Consider the following 21386-nt stretch of genomic DNA (forward strand, 5'->3'; position numbering starts at 1 on the left):
AAAAAGGGTGAATGGAAAAACAAATATGGCATACATCTACAATGGGATATTATTCAGCCTTAAAAAGGAAGGAAGTTCTGACATTGCTATCATGAGGACGAACCTTGACGACATGACACTAGTAAGATCAGCCAACCACGGAAGGGCAGATACCATAGGATTCCTCTTCTATGAGGCCCCTAGAGCGGTCAGAGTCATAGAAGTGGAAAGGGGAGTGGTGGTTTCCAGGGGCAGCAGGGAGGGGGACCGGGGATAGTGTTTCAGTTCTGCAAGATGGAAAAAGTGCTGGGGACGGACGGTGGTGGTGGGTGCACCGCACAAGTGAATGGACATCACGCCACTGAACTGTACGCTTCAAAAAGGGTAAGGTGGCGAGTTTTAGGTTACATGTCTTTTACCACAATTAAAAAAAAAAAAAAAGACCTCCTGAATTTGACCACTTCTCCTGAGCGCCTCTGCTCCTACCCTTAACCAAGGCTCTATCATTCCATGTCTTGATTACTTGAGCAGCCTTCAACTCCTGTCTACTTCTACCCAGACCCTTCTTGAGCCTAGCACTGCCTGAGAGAAACAGGATGAGAGCAGCCTGGGTGGTTCAGCTGGTTGGAGATCTGCCTTTGGCTCAGGTCGTGATCCCAGGGTCCTGGGATTGAGCCCCGCTCTGGGCTCCCTGCTCAGTGGGGACCCTGCTTCTCCCTCTCCTCCCTACTTGTAGTCTCTCTTACTATCTCTGTCTCTGTCTGTCTCTCTTAAATAAATAAATAAAATCTTTAAAAAAAAAGAAGAATGAGAAAAGCTTATGTAATTTAATGCGTTCTAGCAGCCACGTTAAGACACAGGAGAGAAACTGGTGAGATGAGTTTTAAATAACCGATTTCATTTGATCTGCTAGAGCCAATATATGCTTACTACGACATGGAATTACTATAGAAAGTTACTGAGATCCAAGGGCTCCAGAGCCGCATGTGGTTTCCGTACAGAGTAGCTGCGCCTCTAACCCATTCCCAATCTGACATGCCAGACTCACTCTATGAAAGCACACACAGATCCTGTTGCTCTGGCCAGAAGTCCCCAACAGCTTCCCATCTCACTCAGAGTCAGAGCTGAAGTGCCCACAAGGCCTACAGGCTTCTGTGCTCGGGCTTCCTGCTTCCTCCCTGACCTCACCTTCTACACTGGTCTTTGCTCGCCTCTGTAACCGGTGCCAAGCCCAGTCCCACCTCTGGGCCTTTGCACCTGCTATTCCCTCTGCCTCCAACGCCCCTTCCCCAGGTACTTCATGGCTTGTTCCCTTGCTTCTTTCAAGCTGGATCGGAGCCCCTCCAGTTCCCAAACCCTTTATCCTGTTCTATTTTTATCCATAGATCTTATTACCACCTGCTGTATCTCAGATGTTTGCTTACTGTCTGTCTCTCTCACTAGAATACAAGCTCTGTCTAATCAGTTTGCTGCTCTATTCCCAGTGCCTGGGGTAGCACCTGGCACCCAAGGGAAATGCAGTAAAAACATGTTAGCGGAGGCTGCCTGGGTGGTTCAGTGGGTTAAGCGTCCGATTCTTGGTTTCAGCTCAGGTTGTGATCTCCGGGTTATGGGAATGAGCCTCACATCAGGCTCCCCACTCAGCGCAGAGTCTGCTTATCCCTCTCCCTCTGTTCCCTGTCCCAACCCCTGCTCGTGCTCGCTCTCTCTCTCTCAAAATAAATAAATAAAATCTTAAAAAAACAAAAAACAAAAAACAACCCAAAACTATGTTGGGTGAATGGTGAGCGTTTAGAAGGGGCCCAGGGTTTGTGCTTACTCTGGCCTGGTGGGCCCTGTCATTTGTCGTGTTGGGCCTCATGAAGGCCTCAACATTCTTGCTTGTTTCCCTTTTCACCCAACCTAAACTCACTCTCTTGAAATCCCAGGTCAAGCCTACCTTCCTGTAAGAGACCGTTCTCAATGTCTCCAGTGAGCAGTCTGTCTGGCCCCTCCGCATCCCTTCCCTACCTACTTAACAGCTTACTGAGCATTGACCATGGGGATAGAAAATACAAAGGCCTCCATGGGCCAGACCAGGTGGGGTTCTGGGCATGTGCCACCGCTCAGGTCCAATGCCACCCGGTGGGAATGTGGACCCCGTAATGCCAACGCTGCTGATTTTTCCAGAGAAGCCAGCTATGTGGATCTTTATAAGGACTCTTCTACTCATCTCAGACCGACCCACAGCACACATACCTTGTCATACTAGGAAGTAATTAGATATGGCCACCGCTGTGCCAACCTCAGCGAGCTCCCTCTGGTCCCAGATGGACATGAGGGTAATCACTGCCATGGACTGAAGCACATTACACTGCCTAAATCTCTAAGTTCATAATTATACCACAAACTGAACATTGCAAGTGACTCGATCATGTTTGGAGGATACTAGAAATGCAGCTCCTCATTCTAACAACTGGTGAGTAAAAGCAGGGATAAAAGATTTCCTCTGCCTTTCCTAGGTGAACTGTGCCTCAAGTAGTGAAGTAGTCGATGAGGGGGATTCTGCCTAGGGACAGATTCCAGCTCATAAACAGAAGGACTGACACCAGCAGACTGCTGTCCTCTTGCAACCCCTGATGAATTTCCACATCTATGCCAAGCCCGTCAGGGGCTGGAAACAGCATGTGACAAGAAAAGTGGGTGTTGGATATAGGTCCTCAAGCCTACCTACAAGCAGACTTGCCCCCTAAATGCACAAACAAGTGAATCTGAATCTGATCTGGGTTTTGCTATTATTTAGACAAGGACCAAGAAACATGCTAAACGCCTCCAGAGAGATGCTGTCAGGAAGAACCAGACCGCGAGGCCCTCTACAGCACAAATGACCCCCTTCCTTCCATAAAATACTGCAAGAAAGAGAGATGGAGCAAACATCTCCAAAAATTTCAAAAGGAATTTGAAAGACATATCAGCCGCCTACCTATGACCTATGTGCATTTCAAGGCCAATGGTGCTCAACCGGTAAAAAGTAGGCCTGTGTTTGTGGAAATGTGAACACAAGTACTCCTACCTCTGAGTAGCCCAGTTCTGAGCGTGCAGGCCCCCTATTTTGGATAAACACAGTGCTGTAAATGTGTCTTCCTTCCCTTACGATTTTTTTAATCTCATTTTTTTTGCTATTGTAAGAATACGGTATATAATACATGTAATATACCAAATCCAGGTCAATCAACTGCTAATGCTTAGTAAGGCTTCCAGTCCAGCGTGGGCTGTTAGTAGTTAAGTTCTGGAGGAGTCACAAGTTCTACACGGATTTCTGACTGTGTGAGGGGTTGGCACCCCTTACCTTTGCATTGTTCAAAGGTCAACTGCATTTGATGTCAAGGAATTACTGTTAATTTTTTTGGCACAATAATGATCTTGAAGTTAAGTCTTCAAAAAGGATGTCTCCCCGCCCCACCAAAGAAAATTAAACTGAAAAAAAAAAAAAAAAAAAAAAAAAAAAAAGAATAAAAAAATCTTTCCCTGTGAAAATCCCTGAAAGATTCAAGAATGACGAGAGAAATACCAGTAAATAAACCCAAGCTGGCTAGGCCTCGATAGTATGGCAGAAGTTCCTAACGGATGGACATGAGGTTGGCTGGTCAAGCCAGAGGTGGTTTCTTATATGGATGGGGTTTGAGCCAGGCAGGTGACACTCAGGAGGACTGCGGGGGCAGAGACAGGTATGGCTAGAACACCTGAGTCAGGCTAGCTTAGGCTTGCCATCCTGCACCCAGAGGGAGCCCTCCCACCTGAGGCCCACGGCAGGCAGCAGCATGGAGGCTGATGGCTGCCCGGTCTCTCTTCCTGGCCCTGACCACTCCGGCCCAGCGCTCCCGGGGGCCCCCTGACCTCTGGGGCCGGGTCCGCGGTGCTGGCTTTCCTTCCCCCGCCACTGCCTCCTGGCTGCTTGGATGGCATCTTCTGGAGGAAGTCAGAGATCCTCTGCACTAAGAAATCACGGTCTTTCAGGTTGGCGAATAGGAAGGTCATTTTGCTCTTGGTGCTGATGGACAGAGGGCTGGGCAGGACACTGGAGCTGTCAGCTTTTTCGACAATGGTCACCTGAAAAGGCAAATTAAGCACCGGGTGTCAGTGTCTAGGGACGGGAAGCTGATCGGCTCTGTGCACGTGGGAGCACAGTGGCCTCCCGTCGTTGTGTCTGGGCCAGGGGCACTGGTTGGGCACCACTGTGTTCCTGTGTTGAGTCTGCTGCTTGCCACTGGGCAACTCTGAGCAAGTCATGTGCATGCGCAGCCTGGTGTCCCCCCATGGATGGGCGAGGTGAGCTCGCCAGCCCTGCTGCCAGTCCATTCGGCTTCCCAGAGACATCCAGTTACTCTCTGAAGCACAGGGAGCAGCCCTGCCCACGCTCTGGCCTAAGCATGGGCTGCCCTGGCATAGGCCGACAGGTGCAGCCCCAGGCCCGGCTCTGACCTTGAGACATGTGCACAGCATCACAGGCAAGGGGGTTGCAGTACGGGCTTTCATGGGATGCCTCTGCACAGCCTGCAGCCCAGAGAGGGCAGACACACAATAGACATGCAGGGGCTGGCCTGCCAGACAAGGACAGGCTGGAGAAACTGGTGCAAGAGTGAGCACGGGTGGGGCACGTGAGTGTGTGCAGGTGTGCGTAAGTACATGTGTGCATGTGTGTGTGTGTGCACAGGTCTGCATGCATGGGAGCTGAGATCTAAGGGGCCAACGGTTCACTGAAGGTGCACAGGTCATGGCCGGGCACCAACAGGCGCTGACTGATGTTCTGAATTCCATGGGCTGCTGTCAGGGTAGGGGAACTAGAGGGGGGCAGGGGCAGGTAGCACCCTCCTGGCGGGGGGGGGGGGACAGCTGTGGGAAAGGGACGTGCTACGGGTGGGGCGCGGGAACAAGGCCAGCATCCAGGCCAGCTCCTGCTTTTCAGCTGAGCGGATGGACGGAAGAAATCCTGGTTCCCTAGGCGGCGATGAGAAGAGCACATCTGGGGGCGTGATGTCCAGAGCCTGTGGGAGGTGGGTGTGGAGCCTGCTCTGAGGGGGAGGCCCTGAGAAGGCCCCTGGTGGGCACACTGAGGATCATCAGCTCCAGGCCTCAGTCCCAACCCCAGAGACCAAGTCAGTCCTGCTTCCTGCCTCAGCCAGAGCTCTCTGCCATCAGAAACGGCGGGGTTATCAGGAGAAACAGAGCTGAGGACTACGGAGACCTCTGCACCCACCCCCAGGCCTTGGCCTAGGACAGACTCACGGCCTAGCAGGAACAGGAGATATAGGGTCAGGGGTGCCCTGAGCCCTCAGCCAGGAGCTTCTAGAGCTGTGGCTCCTTCCAGTCCTGTGCCTTAGACTTCCCTGGGGAAAACAAGGCAGCACACAGGAACCCCCTCTCACTGACCCCATACCTATCACCGCTGCACCTACAACTGGAGAGCTTTGTAAATGCAAGGGGAAATCTCATCACTCCAGGTTGTTAATAAAATCAGGACAGTGTGATTTAGATTATAACTTAAGCACCTCACTGTGCTTCACAGAGCTGAATAGCCAATCTGCCCTGCTGTGCCATGAGGAAAAGGAGGCCTGGGGACCTTCTAAAGGCGGGGGGGGGGGGGTCTGTCAGTGTTTCTCATCTGGGAGGGAGCCCTCTCCCTCACTGTCCACACCCCTCACTGTGGCATAGGACAAACGGCCTTGCTTCCATCAGGGTCACTGTGGAAGCCTAAGAAACACGAGGAAAGAATGACAGGTTAGAACTGACCCCCTACCTGCGACAAATGAGAGCTGTCCCCTACCTGTGACTGCTGAGAGCCGACCCCGGGACAGGTGACAGCTGACTCCTGCCTGGGACTGGTGAGATCTGTCCCCATCCCTCACAGGTGAGAGCTGACCCCTACCTGTGACAGGTGAGAGCTGTCACCATCCCTGACAGGTGAGAACCATCCCCAACCTCACAGGTGAGAGTGGACTTCCAGCAGCCCTGCTGGAGTCTGAGTCACAGCCAAGACAAGTGTCGGGAGAGGAACAGTGAGGTGGCCTCTGAGAGTGACATGGTGGGGCTGGTCAGGGTCAAAGTCCTCCCAGTCCAGCCAAAGTGGGGCTTTGCTAAAGTCCAACTGCTGGGCCAGGAAGGCAGGACTCGGGGACACTCCCCTGCAGGAAGCCTCTGGGATCTGATAGGGGAGGCACAGGTCTTTCCCAAAGTTAGCTGAGCTCTCCTGGCATGCCAAACCCCAGCCTGTCTCTCCATGAGGAGAGGTGGACCCCGGGGGAGCATCCAGCTCACCCCATGCCTGGAGGGGCCTGACACGAGGCAGGGGCTCAGGGAAGCTGCTGACTCACTAGGTGCTCCCTACGTGCCCACTACCAAACCCCAGAGGGCTGCCTGGGCTGGCGACCTCCACCAGGTGCCCCAGGGAGTCAGGGGAGAGCTGGCTGAGGGGGCTGGGGGCTCACCTCCCGCAGGGGTATGATGAGGTGGCAGGCATCCTCCTCCTTGCTGGCGAAACAGATGTAGTTGCTAGAGATGAACATCTGGCCAGGGATGTGCAGCTTGTTGAACGGGGTCCACAGGGTACAGCCTGTGTGGCCATCCAGGCGCTCATCCCTGGGCAGCCGGAATGTGGCCCGGTAGCACTCGTTCTTGGCTCGGGCGTCTAGGTCTCTGGGGAAGCACGGCAGGGTAAGAGGGGGAAGGGGAGAGTAGTCAGGGCCAGTGTGCCTGCAAGGGGGCTACCATGTGGGATCGGGCTCTTTGGGGTCCTCCCGTGAGCAAGTCATGCCCAGGGATCTCAGAGTTCAATGGAACACACTTGGCAGATGGCCAGATACCATAATACACAGCTGTAAGACCAGCAGAGATCGGTCAGCAAACAGCACGCCCTGGAGTCCCGAGGGCTCTGGAGGCTTGACAGGGTTTGACAAGTCACCTGCTAGATGCTGAGGGCAGACAGGGGCCCAGGGCCTAGAGGCACCCCACACCTATCCCACGCCTCTGCCCTGAGGCTGCTGCTGCCACCACGGAAGACCCGGCCCCATGGAGAAACCCAGACGAGCACCTCCTGAGCTCAAACCCATGGTACTGCGGATGGACACCAAGGCACGCCTGCCCGATGACCTTGAGAGGCGGCCGCCTGGCACCCTGCTCTTGGCCTGCTTGGTGGCTCTTTCCTTGTAAGCATCTCTCCCTCCAGTGCCACGGGGGCTGCTGGCCACCTGAGCAGGGCCTGGTGGGCACAGCCTGATGGACACTGTCAAGTCCTGGCCCTCGCTCATTTCCTTTCTGGAAGGTTCTAAAAGCACCCCGTCACTGGCATAAGGAGAGTGACGTCCTTGGATGGTGCCCTCCTGTAACTATGGGCAACCAGCCCTTTCTGGGCCCTCCCACCCGAAGGGGCTGCGCACCGCTTCAGAGCTGAGATGTTTCTGTGTGGCCGGGCGGGCCGGGGCAGCGCCTTCTCCTCCAGGAAGCCCTCGCTGTCCAGCAGCTGCCGCATGGCCAGGTTGGCCAGCTGCTCCATGAGCTTGAAGGTCTCACCGATGTTGAGGAACATAGAGAAGAAGAGCTCCTGGTCCCGCGTGTCCACACGGATGCTCTCAGGGAAGAGCAGAGTGGCATTCTTCTCTAGCCTCGTGACGTCCACCCACTGCACCACCAGGCTCACTGGACACCAGCAGGGACACAGGCTGGTGGGTCACATGGGCCAGAGAGTGGAACAGCTCCGGCGCCTGAAACCCACCAGGAGAACCATACCCGAGGGCATCACGGACCGTAGTGGGGCCCCTGCCCCTTCCCCATGCCTGAGCCTGGCTGTGCTGGGACAGGGGTCCTGCAAGGAGGGGGCCATAAGGGTCTCCTCTGGACCCCTGGCCAAACTAGCACTCCACCCTGAGGAATATCTGCCCCACAAATGGCTGAAGGATGATAAAGGGCACAGGGAGGTGAGCCAGAGGGGACCCTGCCCCCTGAGGAGGTGCCAGGTAGGAGGAGGGCAGGGGAAGGGTGTACAACAGGTGTGTGCACAGTGGGGCAAGGCCTTGATGTGCTCGGAAGCACTGAAACCTTGAGAGCTCTTCCTGGGGGTGGCGTGGCTGCCCTGGGGACTGTGCCTTATGCCCCAAGGCCAGGGCTTCCCCCAGCAAGGCCCTTCCACCATGTTCTGCCACTCAGGGATGGCAGCGGACCTAGAATGTTCCGACTTCAAGGAGAGCAGAGAGCCCCTGACCCGTCATTCTGGGAAGAACCCCATCGGTGGGTGCAGGTGGGCCAGGTACCTGCCTGCCTCAGATCGGGGCCTCCTTGCTGTGAACCACGGAAGTGCACTGAGTTTCAGGGAGACCCTCTGGGGAGGGGAAGTGGTGTACGGGCAGATTATCAGGGGGCCATGGCGGGGGGAAGCAACTCAGGAGCTCCAGCGGGTGGGAGAGGTGGGGACGGCTGGGGGGCAGGGGTCTGGGGGCCGCTCACCTTCCTTGCCCAGTAGGAAGGAATAGAAGCACAGGTGGTTGACGCTCAGGTAGAGCCAGCCCTGCCGGGGCACACGGCCCTTCCAGTAGCTGCAGGAATAGTAGTTGACCAGCTTCTCCCCCTCGGGCATCCCGAACTGCTTCCGCATCTTCAGCTCAGCTTCCTTGAACTTCCCAGGGTCCTCATCTCCCTGCGGCTGCAGGTTCTTGTTCTCTTCTGCGATGATGCCCTGCAGGGGGACAAGCGGACTGATTCTGGCAGACCCTGGCAGTGGGGGAGGCGGGGGGGGGCAGGTGCCTCGACCCAGGACTCCTGGATGCTGGCCCCAGGGCCACAGGCTGGCGAGGCCAAGGCACGTGGTGGGACAGACGCCAGGCAGGTTCCCTCAACCCCTGAGCTGATACTCCCTCCAGCATGGCTGACCGGAAGTAGGGACTTTTCAAATAAACATTTATTTCTATGTAAACTTTCTGGAAAATTTAATAAATGTGGTAAAAAACACCGAGTACAACAGTGTATTCAGTAAGCATGGAGCCTCCCGCTTGCCCACTCTGCTGGTTCCCTTCGGACATGAGGGCACCAACGTTCCTTTGCGCACACACATGGTTTTCTCTTTCCCTCTTTCTTTACCCAAATGGCATCCAGCTGCGGCAACATTCAGTGAAGTGCTTTTCTCATGAGAAGGGTGCTCTGTATTTCTTTGACTTTCTCCCCACTCCCTCAATACACCAGGGGCTCCTGCTCCTTGACCCCACCCCCAGACCAGCTGCAGGCCCCTCCCAGCTCAGGACACAGCCATGCTGTGCTCTGCCAGCATCTTCCCTGGTCTCAGGATGCCCAGAGATACCACCCTGGGCCACAGAGCCAGCCCAAAACCTCTTGAGGTAAAAGATGTTCTTAGCACCCTTGGCTCAAAACACATGCAGATTTTCCAGGAGGATGATTCCTCAATAAATGAAAGTAATTCAAGGGCAGTGTTTGGGGTCTGGCCTACTGCCCCCACCAGGCCTCCTGGTGGCCTCTTGCCCCTCCATCCAGAGGCAGGGCGGATAGCCAGGGGCCTGGGTGAGGGCCAGAGGTTGCAAAGTGCCTGCCTTGTTACTAAGGCCCCACCTTTGTCTTCTGCTGCCCTGTCCCACCTACTGGGAGGCTAGGGAGGCGGGCCCACTGGTGGAGCGCGGATGGGCTGTCACCCACACCCTGCTGCATCTGTCACCTTCCTGGGTCTCAGTCGGAAGCCCCCTCTTCCCTTCTCCCTGCAGCTGGGACCCCAAAGCAGGGCGTAGAGAGGCTGACCTCTCCTGCTCTGCCTTTCCCTCTGCGATCTCCTGGGGCCCCTCTTCCCAACGCCTTACCCTTTAGGAACAGTGTGGCAGGAGGAATGGTCCCTACCAATGGGAATGAGCTGGCCTGGCTCACAAAGCTCGGATTTGGTTTGTTGGCTGACTGAATGGGACTGCAGAAATTACTCGGTTGATTTTAAATGACTGAGTCAATTTCTTTAATAGTTTCAGGCATATTCAGCTTTCTTACTGCTTCCTGAGTCCCAGTTTTAGTTATATTACATGGTAGGCCAAATAAGAGCTCCCCAGAGATGTCCACAGCCCAAACCCCAGAGCTGGGCACGGTTACCTTATGTGGCAAAAAGAGCTCTGTGGATGTGCTAACATATGTATTCTGACCCAGGGAGAAGGCCCTGGATGATTCAGGTGAGCCCAGTATATCATCACCAGGGTCCTTGTCAAGACACAGGAGGGTCAGAGCCATGGAGGGAATGAGAGGACAGGAGTGGGGAGAGAGAGGACGTGATCTAGGGTGCCATGCTGCTGGCATGCAGATGAGGGAAGGGGCTCAGAACTGAGGAAGACCTGCGGCCCTGTAAAAGGAACTGGTGGGGAAACAGGTCCTCCCCGCCCTGAGCCTCCGGAAGGAGCCCCATCTGCCCACACCTGGCGTTCAGCAGAGACCTGCTGAATTCTGCTGACTTCCAGAACTCCCAGCTAATGCACCTGTGTGGGGCCTGAAGTGTATGGGAACTTGTGGCAAACAGCAATGGAAACGAACGCATCCTATTGTGAGAAAGTATCCGTGTTGCCTAAACTCTTGGATTTCTTGGCTCGAAGCTATTCAGGGCATTTTTCTCTTTTCTAAAACTCTGCTTTTTTATAGGTGCTCCTCCTAGTTCCCTCCTAACCCTACCGGTTTGAGGCTTCCTGCTTTGGTCCTGCGTCCCATTTGCCACAGGTCTGCTTATGTCTTAGGTCATTCCCTGGACCTGTTATCTTTCTGCACCGTTCTCTCGTTTCCTATGGAGTTAACTTCTGCCCTGTACTAATTCCTTCGGATTTCCTCATTTCTGGGCTTAGACATGCTAACTTATTGAACTTACTGAGCTTGGGTTGTGAAATTCCACCCACTCTTCTCCTCCTAAGATTTAAGCCTTCGAATGTCCTGCTGTGTCCTCCTTTTGGGCAGCCTACAAATTCGGATATGCCGTGGCATTCTGAGGATCATTCGGTTCTAAATATTTTCTAACGCGCATTTCTTCTTTAACCCATGTGTCATGGAGAAATTGTTTTTCCATTCTGTTGGTGACTTTGTTTGGGTCTGGCGTGCAAGAAGCATACATACAATAATCTTGTTTTATTATTATTATTATTATTATTCTTGCCCAGCTTGCTCACTGGGAGAAGGGAGACTTGCCTCTGCTCTCCTTGCCTTTTCTCATGGAGCTACAAAGGTGATGTGGGTCCTGCTTGGAGCCTCAAAGTGCACAAGGAAGAGCCAAGGAGCTCGCGCCATCTGCCTGCATCTAGAAGGTTCCGGAATAATGAAGTCATGGGGACCTGGCCAAAGCAACCCTGCACGGCTAAACTTGGACCCAGTAAAAGCCCTCCAAGAAACCTAATCTAAGGCAAAATCACGGGACAGAAAGACGACGATGCACAGGCCTGTGCTCTCAGGTAGAGGCTCGTTACCACATGAATGAGCTCCTGAAGAGAAGCTGAAGCAGCCCTGTGGGTTTTGCACATGGCTCCAGTTTTTACAGCTGTAACACACCCCATGTAGTGTACCGCATGTGACTGAACTGGATGAGCTGGGTGCAGGACTCGGTAGGAAGTGCTCGATAAATGCCAGGCCAGCAAGCCGCTTGGCTCTGGCTCTGAGGAATCGGCTGCGGCTACTTTCCCTCCCCGCCTCAGCCTGGAGGTACTGTTTCTGCTGCCAGCACTGTAGGGAGCATCCTGGGACCCATGTGTTGCCCTGCACATGTGCCTATGCTGTGGGACCAACACCAGGCAAGGGACAGGCTGAATCAGAGGCACATGCAGTTGTAATTTCCTAAGTGAGATGTACCTCCGGCTAGCCTGGTACTTCCAGCATTTCCCTGTTCTGTGAGACGGACCATCAGCGATGCGTGCCCCCTGCTTGCTCTAAGATCCTCTGCAGGGGACAGGAAGTCGTGGCTAAGTGCAGGCTGACCCTGGGCCCAGCCTGAGAGGAAAGGCCCTGCCTGGCAATGAGTTCAATCAAACGCCCCTTCCCGGAGCAGAATGGGAGCACACGGTTGCCTTCGCTGCTATTAAAGGGAGATGAGGGCCACACCACCCTGTCTGATGAGTAAATGAGATGACACAGACCAACACTGCCCGCCCTGAGCCGGGCATGGGAACCAGAAGTGGAAAAGGTGGACCTTACGTGGATCTTGCCCTTGACAAAGGTGGTGATGTCTTCCTCATTGTCGAAGATGGACAGCGTCTGGAGTAAGTTATTTTCCAGCCATTCCCAGTGCTTGGTGATCTCTTTGCGGGAAGAACCTGGGGGAGGTTTGGTGGAGTAAAGAGGAAAATCATTACACTCACCAGGCCTTAAACATAAGTTCGGAGGCTAACATGGATGACCTAATTTGCTCTACCCAAGACACTACAATCTTGAGGCTGCTTTCTCTTTTCCTTCCTCCAGCATTCTGTATGGGTACATGACAGTAGTCATGAATGGTCCTGGTGAACCCGAAAATAACTCAGGCAGAATGGCAGTCATGTGCAAGGTAAGGCCTGCACCTCCCCTAACACCACAGAAGAGTGGCCACTATTCCCCATATGCCCTTCCAGAAGCAGTCTGTAGGTCTGTGGGTTTGCTAGGTTGTCATGATTTTCCTTCAGGATAAAGGATTTCCTGTGGTCTCTGGTATGCAGGGGACTAACCAGACACAGACTTGGTGTAAGGGAATGAAGTCCTCCAGACAGTTCCTTCTTGTAGGACTCTGGCCCCCTGGCCGGCTGGTCTCCTGCTGCTCTCACCCCCTCTCTGAAGCCAGATGCAGCCACCCAGGTCTTTGCCTGCAGCCTCTCCTCCCGATCCCTGCTCACATCCCAGCCCTGCTCCTGCCTCCTCCAGGAAGCCCTGTCTGACCCCGTCAGCTTCTGGCTGGGCCCCTGTGTCTGTCCCGCCTCGGAGGTGGTCCTGTGCTCCTCAGGAAGGGGCCCTGCGGGGCACAAGTCCACTGGTAATGGAAAAACTCAGAGAAGGCAGTTCACCACCACTCCCAAAGGGCGGGGTGGCTGTTTTCTCTGCCCCCACCCCCGGAACTGGGAAAAGGGCCCCCCAGGAGGAGAAGCAAAGGGTGAGGGAAGTCTCTGCCTGGCCTGCCTTCCCCTGCCTCCCTGGGGTTTTGCTTGTGCCTGGCAGGGGCCTTGCACTCAAAAGCTGTTTTCTGAAGGAGTGAACACAAGAAGAAGGGGGAGGGCCCTGCCTCCTCCCAGCTGACCCAGGGTGGGACAGTCTATGGATTGAGAGTGCCAAGAAGGCCCAGCTGATCCCCTGTGACCTATGTCTACATGGAGGGAGCCCGAGCAAAGACACAAGATCAACACGGCTGTGGACCACAGACATTTCTGCTAGGCTGCCTGATTCTCTGGTAGCCCGTCCTTCCCTACCTGGCAATACTCTTCCACCTGCTGGAGACTCCTGAGCCCACCCTGGCCAGGTCGAGTTGGTCCCCACCATCTCCTCTGTCCAGGGCACTTGCTCATTGCTCTGGCACATATCACAGCCCAGCTGTGTCTTGGTGAGGAGTGATTGTTTCTTGACCTTTACCCAGGGAGTTCACTACTGTATAACCATTCTGATTTAGGGCCCTCCCCCTCCCCTGTGGGCCAGCGTGAGGCTGCCTCTGTGAAGGCGATTAAAACCCAGGATCATATGACTTACAGTGAGCCACAACACACAATCAACGGGACCCCAGCAAGCCCCTTCAATCATCCATAAATGACCTGTTCCCCCCATTTTTCTTTGGGCTTCTCATGTGGCCTCCTTTCCCTGGTGTACAAAGGCCAAGGTCTAGCTGCTGGAAGAAGGGATTTCCCTCTTCTTCTGCCAAGATCCCACGTTTGAATTTGGAAGTTAAATCTGCAAGCAATGCAACTCAAGCGTGTCATTCTCTTTTACACTCGCATTCCTGGCAACCTCAAACAGAAGAAATCTTGTCCACACTACCCGTGTGGATCTGTGTGCATTTTGATTATAAATATTTATACGTGTGCATTTAAAAGAATTATTAGTTAGCAGTAACTCAGTCTTCATTTAGCACTAACTGAACACAAACTATGCCATCTCTGTGTGTTAGGTTCAGAGACTATAAAAAATGTAACTGCTAATTATTATAAAGTGCTATTTTGGCTTTCAGACCTTTTCGTGATGTCTCTTGTTTATTTCTTAGAGAATCTTGGAGACAGGACCATTATTTTCATTTCACAGGAAGAAACTGAGGCACAGAGAGGTTAAGTAAGTGGCCCAGTGTCACAGAGCTGGGAAGTAAGCAAAGCACAATCCTAACCGAGGCTGCCTACCCTCGCCCCAGAGAGCTGCGTGTCGAGTGGGAGAGCCAGTGAGCCTGCAGTGTATGAGATGCTGATAAAGACACGGCAAGGGCGCCTGGGTGGCTCAGTGGGTTAAGCCGCTGCCTTCGGCTCAGGTCATGATCTCGGGGTCCTGGGATCGAGTCCCGCATCGGGCTCTCTGCTCAGCAGGGAGCCTGCTTCCCTTCCTCTCTCTCTCTGCCTGCCTCTCTGCCTACTTGTGATCTCTCTCTGTCAAATAAAAAAAAATAATAAAAAATTAAAAAAAAGACACGGCAAGTCCAGGGGAGCAAGAAGGAAAGATGGATGTCTGGGTCTGGGGAATCTGGTTTTCCATAGGAGCTGACACCTGGGCGGGGTCTCAACAGAGTGGTAGGTTAGGTGGATGTGGGGGGGGACACCAGGCACAGGGACCAAGACAGGTGTGGCTGGGAACTTCGGGTCCCGTGAATGTCTGTCTGGTCTGGCTGCAAGCCAGGTGTGAGCTGAGGGGAGGACAGGAATGGAGGCGGGCTGATCCCGAAAGGCCTTCAGGGGCAGGCTAAGGAGTCGGGATTCACTGGGCAGGTGTAGGCATGACCAAACCTGGCTTGGCAGAGCTGGAGGGGAGGGGCGTGCCCAGTAGAGGTCAGGGCAGGGCCGGGAGGCCTGATAGAAGTTGCAGCAGCTGGGAGCATGTGGCCTGAGGCTAAGGACTAAGGCTCTCTAGCGTGGCCTCCCACCTCCCTCACTGCCTCCAGATTTGTTCCCTGAGAAAGAACATCAGGGAGACAGAGGGAAATCTCGAGGGCCCATTTTAGACTCACGTCTCTGGCTCTATCCCAAGCACACACCAATCTCCCTGGGCCCCATCCCATGGAAACCCCTCTCTCCTCCAGGCTCTGGAACCAGGAGCACCGCGGTCCTGCCATGCCCCACTTGGCCGTGGGCAAACCCAGACTTGGATTCATACACAGGGTAAAGGGCACCTCCGTTCAGACCCACCCCCAACCACAGAGGAGCCTGACTTCCAAAGCCAGGATCCCAGCTGTGGATGCTCTTGTCACCTTTCTCAGGCCTCCTAACCCCCTCGGGGCCACTGCTTTATCTTCAAAATAGAAAAAAAACCCAAACCCCAACCCCCCCCCCAAAGTTCCACCTTCTGAAGTTCTTGGGAGATTTGCTAAGTGCCTGGCCTGTAGGAAGTGCTATCTGAGTGTATCCGTGAATGTGTCCAAGTGACCTCAGCAAGGCCAGTACGGGCTGACGGGGACCTCTTCCCAGACCTTGGGAGGGTGGTGTGTGTCTCTGCCCGGGAGGACAGCTACTGCTGTCATTACTGGCGGCAGCTGCGTTCCATCACGTCTCCTGGAACATGGAACAGGCCAGGACGGATCCCAGGGGAGCTGTGGGGACGGCTATGCTCCCGAAAATGTGGGGTCACACAACGTCTCCATCAACCGATCAGTCCATGACTGTGTTTCACGCAGCCTTCTCTTTAAAGGCGCCTTATTTCATATATATTAATTCCCTCCCATCGCACTTGAGGCCAGCGGCACCGGCTGTAACTCGGGCCTGAACAGAGCCTCCCAAACACACGACCTCTCTCCAGGAGGCCCAGTACCATGTTTGTGCTGAGGGACACAACTGGCACCTTGGCACCCCACTTGGGGCCACTGGCAACAGCAAAACCACCCACAAAACCTACAAAATGCCCAAAGTATGGCTCAAAGACTGCAGACAGGACCCCTGTTTTATAGTCTGACAACTGCCAGAAAGCAGAAGGATGTATTGTCCCCCTTGGGCTGGGAACCCAAGTGTCGGGAGACTCAAGATGCTCATTGCACATTTCCATGACTGTCCATGGGGTGCCCATGACCATCTGAGCTGCCTTCCTAAGCGGGATGCCAGCCTGGCCATGTGGGCTGAAGGAAAGGCAGCACTGGGTTCTCCAGAGGCAACATCCAGCCCAGGAATGCAGGCTGTGTCCCCTTCCTCCCGGGGTCCCCCCACTCGTCCACAGCAGGCCCTACCCAGCACCTACCACATGCCACTGTCCAGTAGACCTGCGAGTCCTGGGTCTGGTGCAGGATTCGGTAAGGGGCCACGCGGGCACTGGAGTCCAACACCACGTCCAGGGTGCCCACGAGAAGACCTGGGGGCAGGGCAGAGAGAAGAGGGTGAGGGAGGGCCACGCTCACAGGTGAGCCCTGGAGGCTGCCCAAAACAGTGGCACTGCCCTCGATGCCCCGGTCCAGACGGAGACACAGCTGGCACCCCCCTCATCCACCAAAGGACTTCTTTTTCCTCTAAGGCCTATGGAAAAATCCCCTCCCACTTCTTCCTGGCAGCTTCTGCTCACTCCCCGGACTCACAAACACTTGGAGGCAGGGGCTGAGGCAGGTTTTAGGGGGCCTTCTTTATAAGCTTAAGCCATTCTGGAAGGCCCTTTTTAGGAAAAATTAGGTTGTTCTTTAATTTTTAAATTTAATTTAAATATTTTTTTCAAACATTTTTTCAAAATTCTCAAATATGAGAAAGTACAACTGTCACAAATTAAAGACAAAAACAACACCATGGATATCACAAAATCCAGACAAAGAGTACAGTATGTTCTATTAACTGCCAGACACATCTCTTAAGGTACATTTTCCCGACATTTTTGGCCATGTACTCTGCCTGCTTTTTTAAAAAAAGTAAGACGATGATTTTATAGTATCATTTTCCATTATCAACAACAGGAAGATAATGTAGTTTTTCCTCCACCAAGTAATCACAAATTTTTATTCTGGGAAGTGTTAAGAAAGTTCCTTGTGGCTTCAAAAGTCATGACTGAAGAGGACACAGCAATTTTTAGAACTGTCCAATGCTCTGAAGCATTTTAGAGCATTTCAGATTTTCCTTCTCCTCACGTACAGCCTTTGTCAATGACACCATCTCCCCCAACAAATCAGAGATGTCTGCCTTTTACCGCTGTGTTTGATTCTCTCCTCTTCGTTAAGTGAATTATCAAGCTCTCTGAAAATCTGTTCACTGTTCCTATTTGGAATTTATGTTTTCCTCTTTGATGAAGTGCTGCTTTTGGTATGCTCTGGAAATAGTCTGTTACCATTTTCCTGTTGATGTCAGAATAATTTTTACTGATTGTATTAACTTGAATATAACACTTTCATTTCATATTCCATTTTTAATTATTTTTTTCCCTCCCCAGTCTTGAACAAATAAAATTACAATTACAAAAGAAGGTACTCATCGCATACACCCAAGTTAGGAGCCTGTAATCTCGCCTATTTAACTGAAATGTTCTAAAATGTCTCTCTACATAGTCATTAAAGTGGCATATATTCAAGCTTTATCAGTGTGTAGAATAAACTTTTTTTCATGGTTCCTGTTGGGGTTTCTCTTCTGGTCTTGGAAACTTTATTTCAATGCTTATTCTATTGGCATATCCATGTTTCGAGACCTGAAAGCTCTTTCGTGGGCAGACCATCTCATCATACTCAGACTCTTCCTCCTTCTCCTTCCCCCTTTTTTTAAAAAAAAGATTTTATTTATTTATTTGACAGAGAGAGAGAGAGAGCACAAGCAGGGAAAGCAGCAGGCAGAGGGAGAAGCAGGCTCCCTACTGAGCAAGGAGCCTGATGTGAGGCTCGATCCCTGGACCCGAGGATCACGACCCGAGCAGAAGGCAGACGCTTAGCTGACTGAGCCACCCAGGCCCCTCCTATACTCAGACTCTTCACTGAAAGATCCAGGCTCGTGTCTGTTTGTAAAAGCCATCCTGAACAAAACCACATCACTAACTGTTCCTCCCTTGGGGAAGATGGGGTACAGGAGGCCATGATGCCTATGATGGCACAGGGAAGGCCAGGCAGAGGCCCGGGCAGGACTCACCAAACCTAACTGGAATGGGAAGTTGAAGGAGTGGTTCCTGGGGTGGGGTAGGGGAGGGCTGGGCTCCATCCTGGCGGACACAGAGAGATGCGTGAGGTGGGAAAGGCCTTCTGTGCACAGAGGGTCCCAGCCACCCTCTGAGATGATCCTCTGAAGCACTGAAAACCGAACAAGCTGGTGGAAGCGCACTGACCAGACTGGACACACTGGCACGCTGGTGCAATGTAACAAAAGGTTCTGGGCACTATGCCTCGTCTTCCTGCTCTGGCTTGCAGTAGCTTCTGAGGCTGACCACTGTTCAGACTGTCCAGAGGGGCTGCTGTCTCACCTCCGCTGAGCAGCGAGTCCAGGATACAGGTCCAGCGCTGGCTCTTGGGATTCCTGAGGCTGTGGGGAGGCAGCCCCAGGCAGTGAGGGAACAGTTTTCTTAGGAAATCTTCCACATTAGGAGGTGTGGCTCCAGAGAGGGTGGCAGAGGACATCCACGGGAAACTTCTGCCTGTATTTGGCAGGACTGTATTCACTGCTAATGTTTCAAATCAGGATGTTTCACAGAAATTGCTGCTGGTAACTTGGAAGATGCGCCCGCAGTCTTGCATGGCCACAATGGGCCACTGATTGGTCTGGCCCCCAGACTGCCCCAGCTCAAGAGTGGGGGGTGTGGCCACAACGGGCTGGGAGCAAGAGGGACCTCAGACCACACCTGCAGAGGGCACGCCACATGGGCCTTCCCTGGATCCCAGGTGTCACACGATTTCATGAAGTGCCTGTCCACCGTTACCGGTACTGCCCAGGTGGACAAAAGGGCACCCTGGCTGGCTCACCAGAACAGCCAACTCTGGTAATCAGGCACGGCCTGCGTCTGCCGCTCCCGGTCACCAAGAAACAGAAAAGGTGGGCGAGGAGAGACCGACAGGAAGGATGGGGGCTGAGGCCAGCAGCAGCTCGAGGGACCTCTGATCTCGCTCAAAGGGCAATTTTGGGGGGAAGGAAAGAGGCAAAAGAGAATATGTGCTTCTGTCACTTGGCCGCTCAGAGGCACTTGGGGAAACTGAGGCAGAGGACGAAGCCCGAGGAGGCGTCGCCGCCTTTCAGCTGTGAATCCCACTCCAGGAAGCTGCACGCGCCTGGGCTAAGTCCCAGGGAGCTCACGGGCGCCGCGTCCGGGCAGAGGCGGCTGCCAGCTTTCCCCTGGGCGCCCTGGGTCGGCCGCAGTCACCCACCACCCTTCCAACGACAGCACCTTCGCCTTCCCCCGGTCCTAGGCCCGCGCCCCCGGCGCGCCCCCGCCCCCGCCTCCTGGCCGCGGCCCCGTCCCCCCGCACCCCGCCTCGCAGACACCCCCTCGGCCCTCTCCCCCTGCGCCCCGCGCCCGGCCCGGCCCGGCCCCCCGCCGCCGCCCGCGCGCCCTCACCGCCCGGCCCGCCGCCACAGGCCCGACCGCCGCGCGCCCCTCACCCGTGAGGCCGCCACCCTTGCCGTGGCCGCGGCGCCGCTGCAGCACGAAGAAGGGGTTGGCCCGCTCCGTCACCCACAGAGCGTTGGCCACCAGCACCTCCTCCGGGCCCAGCCACATCGTGGGGCCGCTCGCACCGGGCCGAGGCCCGCCAGGCGGAAGCGCCGCCGCCACCGCCGCCGCCGTCGTTGCTGCCGCGGGAGCCCAGCAGGCGGGGCGGGGCGGGCGGGCCGAGCGGGCGGCGCCCCCTGGCGGGCGCGCGGACCAACACACGCGGGTTCCGGGCCCGCCGGGCGCGCGCACCTCCCGGGGCCCCGCCCGCCCCGCCCCCGGCCTCGCGTCACTGGCTGGCGTGGTCCGGCCGTGTCCACCGCCTTCTGGCCCAGGCCTGGCCGCTGCAGACTCAGCTAGGAGCGACGGGCCAGCCCCGGGGACACGGGCAGAATGGCCGAATGCCCAGGCCACAGGAACGGGTGGTGCAGAAAGCCGGGCCCCTGGCGTTTTGTGAAAACCAGTCCAGGGGCTTGTGGGGACGGAGAAAATGTAAAGAAATAGCCTTTGCAGAAACACTTTCTTCGGCTGATTGTGCTGCGCACCCCAGGGCGTGTTGACTTTGCAAAGGGCTGCTGGGGACGGGTGGAGAAGATTGTCGTCATTCTCAGAATTCTGACACTCGGGCGGGAGACTAGGAGAACCGCCCGGAGCGCCGAAGCTGGCAGGATCCTCAGAAATCCCTGCAGTTCACTCACCTGACAGATGCGGACACTGGGGCTGGGTGGTGTAGGGTTCGGGGACAGGGCTGGCCTTGGGACTTCGGGTTTTTTTGCATAGGCAAGGGCAGCATTACCCGCCCCCACCCTTGGGGGATGTGGGTCCCTGCTCTCCCGGCGCTAAACCCCCAACACTGACCCTTTTGGGGAAAGGGGGAGCTGTGAACTCCCTCTGGGGCAATCCAGAATGTCCACGGGCCAGTTGGGTGGCAGGATCAGGCTGCTGGCCTGAGCCTGCCAGGACCCCGAAGGAGGGCAGAGGGAAAGGGGCACTTTGGGATCATCCTGGAAGTTTAAGCTGGTTGCCCATTGGGTTTCTGTCACGGGCATTCAAGAATCCAATATGATAGATGGAGGTAAAGTAGGCAGTTTCATGGTGGACAGCCAGAGTAATCAAAAGTCCTCTGAAATATTGCTTGAGACTGAATTGAGATGCAGAGGCCATTTCCCCCTAAGACCTTGGAAGCTTACATTGATAGTGTGCTCTCTGGGGAGTAATCTACCCTTAGGAATTTGGAGTACTTGTTAACACCCTGGGAGGTGGTAAATGGTTATTTTGTTCTTTCTCAGGTTTGAGCATGCATCAGAATCAAACGCAAGGCTTATTAAAACGCACATGGTTGGGTCCCACCTCAGAGTGTTTGCATTTCTAGCAAGTTCCTAGGTGATGTTGATGCTGCTGATCACCTTTTGATAACTATGCTTTATAAGAAGGAAAAGAACAAACAAACATTTATTGAGCACTTAGGCTGTGCTAAGCCTACTTCATTTTCCCCCTTCTTCTAAGATATAATTCATGTTGCATAAAATTCATCCTTTTAAAGTGCACAATTCAGTATTAGTATATTCACAGAGTTGTGCAATCATTACCACTAATTCCATCACTCCAAAAAGAAACCTCTTAGGGACGCCTGGGTGGCTCAGTCAGTTAAGCTGCTGCCTTCGGCTCAGGTCATGATCCTAGAGTCCTGGAAT

General features: G+C 54.3%; 1 protein-coding gene across 3 annotated transcripts in view; it reads right to left on the bottom strand.

The window, feature by feature from the left end:
* TBC1D9B (TBC1 domain family member 9B) overlaps nucleotides 1–19849 on the bottom strand; it is a 39757-nt gene extending 19908 nt beyond the window's left edge. For all 3 annotated transcript variants that reach the window (XM_047729647.1, XM_047729645.1, XM_047729646.1), the window contains exons 1-7: nucleotides 19644–19849; nucleotides 16336–16446; nucleotides 12154–12272; nucleotides 8455–8683; nucleotides 7392–7650; nucleotides 6444–6651; nucleotides 3856–4068 (exon numbers count right to left, since the gene is read on the bottom strand). In XM_047729647.1, the coding sequence (XP_047585603.1) occupies nucleotides 3856–4068; nucleotides 6444–6651; nucleotides 7392–7650; nucleotides 8455–8683; nucleotides 12154–12272; nucleotides 16336–16446; nucleotides 19644–19761 (1257 nt within the window). In that variant the 5' untranslated portion in view covers nucleotides 19762–19849. The remainder of the gene's footprint in view (nucleotides 1–3855; nucleotides 4069–6443; nucleotides 6652–7391; nucleotides 7651–8454; nucleotides 8684–12153; nucleotides 12273–16335; nucleotides 16447–19643) is intronic.
* Between the last annotated feature and the right edge of the window lie 1537 nt (nucleotides 19850–21386).

This window comes from Lutra lutra, chromosome 5, assembly GCF_902655055.1.
Source record: "Lutra lutra chromosome 5, mLutLut1.2, whole genome shotgun sequence".
NCBI classification, from domain to species: Eukaryota; Metazoa; Chordata; class Mammalia; order Carnivora; family Mustelidae; genus Lutra; species Lutra lutra.